The sequence below is a fragment of the Apodemus sylvaticus genome, chromosome 1, assembly GCF_947179515.1.
Source record: "Apodemus sylvaticus chromosome 1, mApoSyl1.1, whole genome shotgun sequence".
Classification (NCBI taxonomy): domain Eukaryota; kingdom Metazoa; phylum Chordata; class Mammalia; order Rodentia; family Muridae; genus Apodemus; species Apodemus sylvaticus.
Genome location: NC_067472.1, coordinates 197,684,031 through 197,694,056, shown reverse-complemented (window position 1 = coordinate 197,694,056; position 10,026 = coordinate 197,684,031). Strand labels below are relative to the sequence as shown.

Genomic DNA, 10,026 nt, shown 5'->3' with positions numbered 1-10,026 from the left:
AGGCATATAAGCTGGCCTGTAATTCTCTCTCAGAGGCACAGACAGAAACTTAGGAGCAAGCAGCTAGCTGATCTGGACAATGCAGCAAGCTTAATTTATAAGACAGAGAGTCAAGGAAGAGAGTCTTGTCAACCTCAGCTTCCCTACACATTAGCAAGTGTACACATGTGTAGTGAGTGCCAACACATGCGCAGTACATATGAGCATCCACACTATAAACTCATGTATATCCAAAACTTGTTAACTCAAGTAAAGCTAAGTAAACGTAACATCAGAAATCAGATTACCTCACTACTATAACAGGCTCTTTAATAACAAAGAAAGAATTATGGACAACTTTGTGTTACTGCTGTTCATTACCATATATGCAGAGTTACTGTGGTAGTTTACAATCCTGTTTTCTGTATGGTTTCAGAAATCCAATGCCTATTACATTCTACCTGAACAAAATGTTGTATTTGTGGTATAAGGGGCACGTTTGCTGTGCTACAAATTCACAGACATTCAAACTGCCTTACACACAACCTTACTTATTACCTTAGAATCTGCCCTGTCACAGGTGTAGTTCCTCTTTGCTACAGGGCAAAGCTTCCTGGATCAGTGCCTCAGCCTCTGGCCTTTTTACATTTTACAGAGCTCTGGAAAATAGCTCAAAGAAAGAACAGAAGGCTCAGGTCAGTGTAGGGTTGTTCAATCTCAAAGGCTTCTTACTAATACATTTATTTTCATTGTTAAGGAATCTTATTCTTTTCATTTGTGAGGCCCTATTACAGTATCTGAGAATGTGTTCTCACAAATCCCCAGCACGAAGCAATCATTATGAGCACAATTTCTCACCTCAGCCTTGAGACTGGATATTATTGTCCCTGAAATTTTAGGAACTGCAAGTGTAAAGAACATGTGTTTGGGGGTCATGATTTCATTATGTGAGATGAATATAATATATGTAATGTCACCCTATTTGACTCTGTTAGACAAAATATTAACCAGCATAATCCCAGACCCCAATCATGTGCAGATTATTTTAATTTCTGAGATAAAATTCTACTCACTCTATCACTCTTGGTGTCTTCATCTCTCTTCTCTCTCTTTTCCTAGTTTTGAACACAGGCCTGAACTAGACGAGTCAGCACAACTTTGCATCTATGGTGTTCTAATTTTTTTCAGTTCTGCTGTGACACACATTTTTAAATAATGAGAAGCATTTTGCTCTGATTAAATCAAATACACAGAATTCGTAGTACAACTCAGTTGGTAAATTGCTGGGTTAACAGACACTAAGTTTTGATATTTGTCCTCAGCACTGCATAAAACTTGCTGGTGCTGAATCATTGCAATCTCAGTATCCAGATCCAGTGAAAAGTAGAGCAGAAATCCTGAATCATCTTATATAATTTATTATGTCACCCTGTGCTACAGGGTTTCCTGCCCAAAGAAGCAAATGAACATATGGCAAGTCAAATATTAATGTTTATAAACAAATTATCCTGCCCATTCAGGCAAGTGAATTTGCTTCTTTTAAAGGATAAAAACCTCCATGACAGTTGTCTAGACAGGTAAACTGCAGTGATAGGAAAGAAAATAACATGTGCACCTGCTGAAACTCTGCAGACTACCATTTTGTTCTTTTTTTCTTTTTTTGGAACTATCTTTTATGGGGGATGGTTCATAAATCTTCCTTGGCGACTGCCTTCCTCATGGCGGCCAGGATATTGCCAGCTCCTCCCGCTTTCTCGTGGCCCAGATGTGCGCGCCCACCCTCTTCTTGATGAACTAGAGTGCGCACGTGTCTGTGGACACTGAGCGACTCCAGGGCGCGCTGCGCTTGGGGAGCGAAGCCCTGCACCTCCTGGATCGCATCCCTCGCGAAGTTGGTGAGCTTGGTGAGGTGCCCCAAGGCCGGCTGTGCCTTGGTTCCCTGATGTTCTTCTTCACCTTGTGGCTTTGTTGAGGCCATGGCCATGGGGTAGCGCAGGGCCATGGCTGCTGCTCTCCTACCACAGCCAGGACAGGAAGCCCAGTTTGTTATTTCAAGCTTATTCTCTAACCTACTTTCCTGGAAGTTGCTAGTTCCTTCTACTCGATTATCCAGGCTCCATCCGTTTACCTTTATCATATATTGTGCACTTCATGGTTTGTGGAGGACTAGGTTTATTTCATTATTTTCTATAAATAATATAGCATAGACAACAATAGAAAAAATAAACAGGTTTTCTATTTATTAGTCTATTGCAAATAGACATTATACTTCTTTGTCTCTAATCTTGATACACATGTGTGTTTAATCCAGAGAACATTTTTATGAAGTGCAACAGCATATTGCCTAAATAGGCTAATTGCTAAAACAACATCACAGTCACTGGTGGTCACCATATCACTTCTAAATCAATTTTGTTTCTAGGGCAATGAAGAGAAAACAATATTAAACTGTATTTCATTTAGGTTCATCTTAAACTTTGCACTAGATAAATATGACTGTCATTTAATTGGCTATACTTTACATTAATTTATATGTGTGGACATTATAGTTTGCAATTAATATTATGAAATTGAAATCATAAACTTTTTTGTTTTTGTATGCAAACCAATAAAGTTTCATATGATTCAAAGGAAAAAAGTTACATTATACGTATTCATTTAAATAAGTAAAAAGTCTGGTATATAAAACAAAAGTAGTGAACATTTACATTTTTATTACTAAAACTACTAAAAATCTCAAGAAACATTTAAAAAATCTATTCATGTGTCTTTGTGCTGAACTAAAATAATTTTTATAGATTTATTTCCCCTCTTGATTTAAGCATCTTTGATAAAATTAGTTGAAATCAGTAAACTCATTTTTCCAGTTTTCGCTTTTTGAATTCATAATTTCTAATAGTGTCTTGAGGGTAGTATAAGAGAATCACATTAATTGGAAAGTGTTTAACAGTTCTTTACTTTGATAGAGTAGAGTAAGGAAGGAGTTTATGTTATTGTGGAAACCACTAAGCTAAGACATTCTCTCTCCTGGATGTTACCCTCACTATATACCTCCTATGAAGAATATTATGGACTTACAGTGAAAGAAAATATTTTGCCATCTCAGTAACAGAGCCTTGTAAATCTTGGTCTACTTTGATGAGACACTTACAACTTGAAAAGGAACTATGGAATTGATGTTTAAGCTTATAAACATTGAGGAATAAATGGACCTACAAACTATATTTCAAACCTGCTGTATTGTGTATTGGGGGGCATCAGTAAACTTAAGATTTTATATAAAAAGCAAACATACAGTTTTATTATATGCAGAACATGTTTCACCAGGCTTGATTTAATAATATTTTGTTCCTCTTTTTATTGATATTTTCTTTATTTACATTTCTACTGTTTTCCCCTTTCCATGTCTCCTCTATAAAAATTGGGTACAGAGCTAAACAAAATATTCTCAACTAAAGAATACTGAATGGTGGAGAAGCACATAGAGAGATGTTCAACATCCTTAATCATCAGCGAAATGAAAATCTAAACAACCCTGGGATTCAACCTCACACCAGTCTGAATGGGTAAGATCTAAAACTCAGGTGACAGCAGATTCTGGTAAGGATGTGGAGAAAGAGGAACACTCCTCCATTGTTGGTGGGATTGCAATCTGGTAAAACCACTCTAGAATTCAGTTTGGCAGTTCCTCAGAAAATTGAACATAGCACTACCTGAGGACCCAGATATACTACTCCTGGGCATATACCTAGAAGATGCTCCAACATGTAATAAGGACACATGCTCCACTAGGTTCATAGCAGCCGAATACACAATAGCCAGAAGCAACAAAGAACCCAGATGTCCCTCAACAGAGGAATGGAAACAGAAAACATTGTACAATTACACAATGGAGTACTACTCAGCTATTAAAAGCAATAGATTCATGAAATTGTTAGCAAATGGATGGACCTAGAAAATGTCTTCCTGAGAGAGGTAACGCAATCACAAGAGAACACACATGGTATGTACTCCCTGATCAGTGGATATTAGCCCAGAATCTTGGAATACCTAAGATACAATTCACAGACAGTGTGAAGCTCAAGAGGAAGGAACACCAAAGTGTGGATAGTTTGATCCTCTTAGAAGGAGGATCAAAATGCCCATGGGGGGAGATTCAGAGACAAATTGTGGAGCAGAGACTAAGGGAAAAGCTATTCAGAGACTGCCATACCTGGAGCCCATCCCACATACAGTTACTAAACCCAGACACTATTGTGGATGCCAACAAATGCTTGCTGACAGGAGTCTGATACAGCTGTCCCCTGAGAGGCTCTGCTAGTGCCTGACAAATACAGAAGTGGATGCTAACTGCCAACCAATGGACTGAGCACAGGGACCCTAATGGAGGATCTAGAGAAAGAACCCAAGAAGCTATAGGTGTTTGCAGCCTCAGAGGAGGAACAATATGAACCACCCAGTAACCCCAGAACTCTCAGGGACCAAACCACCATCAATCGAATACACATGGCGGTTCCCATGTCTCCAGTACCATATGTAGCAGAGGACGGCCTTGTTGGACACCAGTGAAAGGAGAGGCTCTTGTTCCTGTGAAGTCTGGATGCTCCAGTGTGGGGGAATGGCAGGACAGGGAAGCGGGTGTTGAGGGGTTGGGGAACAAGAGGAGTGAAGATAGGATAGGGAGTTTTGGAGGGGAAAACTAGGAAAGAGGATAACATTGTGATGTAAATAAAATAACTAAAAACAATTAAGGAAAAAAGGTAAAAAAAATCAACTGTATGAAAGAGACAAGAAGAGTTGTCAATACATAAACTGAACAATTCAGGAGGCTGTGTAAAAGAGAACTATGTAGAAAGTGAACCCAGAAGACTCAGTTACACACTCCCTCCCAATGGGAAATCCAGCAGAAAGCAGGGGACAAGGACCTGGGATCATTGAATAGGTATATAATCATGGGTATATAGGAGAAATCATGTCATTTGCCACAAAGTGAGTGGAAAATAACTTAATGTGATTTTGTGCAATCATATAAAATTTTCTGATGAGTCATATAAAAATAAAAGGACAACTTTCTGAGTGTGCAGTTCCTCTGAACTAAAGAGTGTAAAAGAGCCTGAGATTCCACTAACTTCATAATTCTTCCCTTTTATTTTTCAGTGCTGCACATTTCTAGTTACTATGTTTTTCCCCAAATTACTTTAACTTTCAGGGTATTTTGAGCTTCAATTGGAATTTTACATCTTCCCCCCTAGATCTGTGAAAAATATCAGTAGACTGCTGATGATCAGTGGAGATATAGACTGGAGATGCATATGGTGGTTATTGAAGAAACTAGCAATAAAGATGAAATCTGTTCCAGGTATACAACTTCTCAGTATAGATGATACTGAAAGGACTTTAAGTCAGCAATACACAAATATACTTACACATATGTGTTTATTGATGTCATGTTTCAAGGAGTCATGTAGAAGTTTGAGCATAGCTGACCATCATATGAAGAAAACTGAAATAAAATATGCACATGTTAAATAATCTTATTAGAATATCTCAGTTAACCTTGAGTGATATCTTGGCCTCACCTGAGAAGAGTGTAGCAACTATGGATCACCAAGATGAAAATGGTCTTTAGGCATGTCTGTGAGGGGTTGTTAATTGATAGGGGAGGACCCATGCAACTGTGGACATTGCCCACCATTCCCTGGAAGGAGGTCCTGGGCAACTAAGCATGAGCTTGGGAGTCAGCCAGCAAAAACAGTGCTCATTGCTGCAGAAGATTCTGTTCATCATGGCTGGGAGTAGAGTATGCTGGAGCACAGCATTTTAGCCTTGCAGAAAGGCAACAAAGAAGAAGGGGTGCACTCCTCTGGTGACCATCTCCTTTGCTACTGTTTATTCAACCTCAGCTTCCAGGTCAAAGGACACACACTTCCGACATTCAGAGTGGAACACCTGCCATTTGATAATCCCACCTGGAAAATCTCTAACACAACCAGAAATATGCTTCTATGATTTCCTAGATGATTTCAGTCAACTTGAAAGTGTATAAACCATCAAAACATTTAACAGTCTATTTATTATTATATACCTTTCTTCCACTTTGTTTGCAAAGAGAGTACTCAGGGAATTTAATCATCCCAGGAAGAAATTCCCATTAGCTGCAATTCCTGGCCCAAAGGCAAAGTAATTCCAAACTAATACTTGAACATATATGTTAATTGCTGCAATGCTTCAACGAAACAAGAAATAGAATGGGTCGAGCTGACAATTATCTGAAGGACATGAAATGTTCCAATATACATGTAATAAAATGTGCCAATCTACTAACAGAATTTATTTAAAATATTTCAGTTACACTTTAATTATTGCTTGGTACACCTTAGAGTATCAAAAGTACAAAATTAGAATTTCTGGTACTCATACTTCAATATTCATTTTTTAAAAAATATTTTAAATGAAAATTATCAATTATAAATAATAGTGAGATACAATATCATGAATAAATAAATTTACACACTATTTCCTAAATAATATAAATTTCCTAGCTTCTTGTTTATCTTGTGACAGGTGGGAACCTAGTGATACCTAGGCACTCAGACCAAGGGAGTCTAGGGAAGAAAGGATCTTTCTCTACTGGAACAACAAATATGGTTAAGTCTCAATGCAGTTTCAAATGAAGGTAATTTACATGGAATTATGAGAGACAAATTAAAAATGTAAATGTTATTTTTGTGTTTATACTAATGATCCTCAAATGTTTTCACCCAAGTGGTCATATATCACTTTTTCTTTTTATTGCCACTGGGATTAGATAACACAGGTCAATGCCCTTATCAGTTAGTCTTTAGCCTGCATTGCACTCTGTGCTCAAACACTGACCCAAGAAAGTCACGTACAATGCTGAGGTCCAAGGTGCTCAGATTACTCAAAGGTTTTATTACCTACTGAGGAATTTCAGGATTAGGTTCTGAACTTTTTGTTTGTTTTTTGTTTATTTTTTTATTAGATATTTCCTTTATTTATATTTCAAATGGTATTCCCTTTCCTTGTTTCCCCTCCAAAAACACCCTATCCCATTTCCCCTCCCCGTTTACCAACAATCACCCACACACTTTCCTGACCTGGAATTCCCCTACACTGGGGCATTGAGACTTCATAGCAGCAATGGCCTCTCCTCTCCTTGATGTCTGAAATGGCCATCCTCTGCTACATAAGTAGCTGGAGCCATGGGTTCTCTTTGTTTGGTGTTTTAGTCTTTGGGAGCTCTGGGGATACTTGTTGGTACTTGTTCCTCCTGTGGAGCTGAAAATCTCTTCAGCTCTTTGGGTCCTTTCTCCAACTGCTCCTTTGAGGAACCTATGCTCGGTCTATTGGTTGGTTGTAAGCCATCGTGTGTTGATCCACCTTTCAAGAAGGATCAATGTACCCACACTTTGGTATTACTTCTTCTTGAGCTTCATGTGGTCTGTGAGTTGTATATTGGGTATTGGGAGCTTTTGGGCTAATATCCACTTATCAGCAAGTGATTACTGTGTGTTTTCTTTTGTGATTGCTTTACCTCACTCAGGGTGATATTTTCTAGTTCCAACCATTTGCCTAAGAATTTCATGAATTCTGGTATGCACTCACTAATAAGTGGATATTAACCTAGAAAACTGGAATACCCAAAACATAATCCACACATCGAATGAGGTACAAGAAGAAAGGAGGAGTGGCCCCTGGTTCTGGAAAGACTCAGTGAAACATTATTCGGCAAAACCAGAACGGGGAAATGGGAAGGGGTGGGTGGGAGGACAGGGGAAGAGAAGGGGGCTTACGGGACTTTCGGGGAGTGGGGGGGCTAGAAAAGGGAAATCATTGATATGTAAATAAATTATATCGAATAAAAAAATTAAAAAAAAAGAATTTCATGAATTCATTGTTTTTAATAGCTGAGCAGTACTCCATTAAATGTACCACATTTTCCGTATCCATTCCTCTGAACTTCTTAGAGAGCAGAAACTGAGTTTTCCTTCCTCATGGTCATGAAAATGCATTACCCTCCTATGTATAAAAAATCCACTCATAGCTATGCGAAGTTTTTTGTTTCTCATTTCAATAAATAGGCTATTTGTAAGACAGCTCCTAAAGTTGAACATTCCCTAAAAACTCTTGTGCATTACATTTTTAATGGGGAGAGACATCCCAATCCCAAGCCTACCACTTGATTACCATTATAAGGAAATCCCATGGTGGGATTATTTACCAAATTCATAAAACTCAGTCACCACATGTGAGGTTCTATTCACTCTAATTTCTTTAGCAAAAGAGATCTGTGAATCCAATACAAACATGCATCAATACAGATGCACAGACCTGTGTGTGTGTGTGTGTGTGTGTGTGTGTGTGTGTTTGTGTTTGTGTGTGTGTCTGTTTATGTGCATGCATGTGCACGTGTGCTAGAGATCTGGAATGGCAGCAGGCCCGACCAATGATTTTGATTTTTCCTGTCTTTCTTTTTCTGTCTTAGAACATCCTCAGACACCATGATGTCACTCTACCTCCACAAGAGAGATTCCAAATCTTAAGTGTGCTAGAGCAGAGCAATGAAATCAACAACGATTCTTTGTTGGCTTCTTACATGAGCCTGAGGAAAAACGTCTTCTAAATGGCAGCCGAACTGGAAAAATGTGGACAAGGAGAAGCCGCCTTTGTGCTCTCTCACAAATTCCTCACATGAGAACCCACGGTTTCTACTCCTTTCCTGGAACTCTTCCCTTGTTCAACCTGCTGTTCTATTAAGGGTTCTCTCCTTGGCAGACAGCTATGGAACTTGAGGCTGCCATCTCTTTATCAGATTTCTGGCAGCTCACACACAAGCTTTTTCTTGTAATTCAAAGACATGAGGACCAAAGGTGGTGGTATCATGAATAAGGAATATTATTGGTAGTAGACTTAGTTCTTGAACCTGTGCACACATGATCCAGATCATAGTGGAAGAAAAAGGGGACCAGAAAACAGGGTGTATCTGACCTGGTAGGTATTTTGATTTCCAAATCTCCTCTCAAGAAGTCACTGGCTTGTCTCTGATTGGTAGCCAAACTCAGTGAATTCCATGGGAGAGAAGTAGGGCTTCCTAGAGCTCCACAGTCACCAGAGAATTGTGGACTACTTGGGGTCAGTGTGGTTAAGGACAGTTAGGCTTTTTTCAAAATGGTCATCATATTGGGTAGGCAGAATAAAAAGTAGAAAGCAGAGCTGTCACCAGGAAATAACTATTACAGCCTCAATGACAAGTGTGCTTTACCTATAGTAAGGGGATGGTAGAAAAGTCTCACCAACCATAAGAGGCCCTGAATGGTGAAACAGAATATAAGGAGATAGATACACGTGACTCTGAGGAGCTCAGACACTGGGGAGGTGTTTTATGGATATGATTTCATTGACCTTCTGAAGCCTGTGTGATGAGCAGATATAACACTTCCTGTCTACAAAGATAAAGCTCAGGTTTACAGATGAGCTCAGGTTCCACAGTTTGCATTATCCTTGTTTTATACCTCCTAGAACAAAGTTTCTTTTGGGTTTCCACTGGTGCTTTCCAGCAAAATAAAGGCATTCTCTTGAGATCATAGTAAATCTCCCATTATTTCTTTTCTTTTCCAAAAATAAATCACTCTTGCTAAGGAGTCATATAAATTCCCAGACATCAGGTTTCCAAGTCTGAGTTTATCCTCTTCTTGAGCAGAGTTTCTGGCAGGGTTGTGAATCTGTTTTGAATCTTGGACAGACCTGAGGGTTGAAGCAGTTCACCAGCACCTTTCGGTGTAGCATCTGACTATGTCCAACAGCACAGCACTTCCAGGAACTAATCACCCTCGGTATCTAATGTCATTACCTAATGACATCTGATGAGGTTGTGCACTCCTGGTAAGCAATATACAAACCTTCTATGTGGACAAAGATTCATATTGTGATTGGGAATGGAAGATTGTGAACACTGTCTTTATTTTCTAGTTTCAAATTTATGAGGACAACCAGTTTCCTCAAATTTCTGTGGGTCCATCTGGTTCC

The 10,026-nt window shown here is 38.9% G+C and overlaps 1 protein-coding gene across 1 annotated transcript; it reads right to left on the bottom strand.

The window, feature by feature from the left end:
• Positions 1-1,666: 1,666 nt before the first annotated feature.
• Positions 1,667-1,981, bottom strand: LOC127669919 (60S ribosomal protein L36-like). The gene has a single exon (XM_052164203.1). The coding sequence runs from the start codon at positions 1,979-1,981 to the stop codon at positions 1,667-1,669; it is 315 nt and encodes a 104-aa protein (XP_052020163.1).
• Positions 1,982-10,026: the final 8,045 nt, after the last annotated feature.

Excerpts from the sequence above, each read along its gene's own strand:
- LOC127669919 (XM_052164203.1), bottom strand. The coding sequence starts at position 1,981 with ATGGCCCTGCGCTACCCCATGGCCATGGCCTCAACAAAGCCACAAGGT.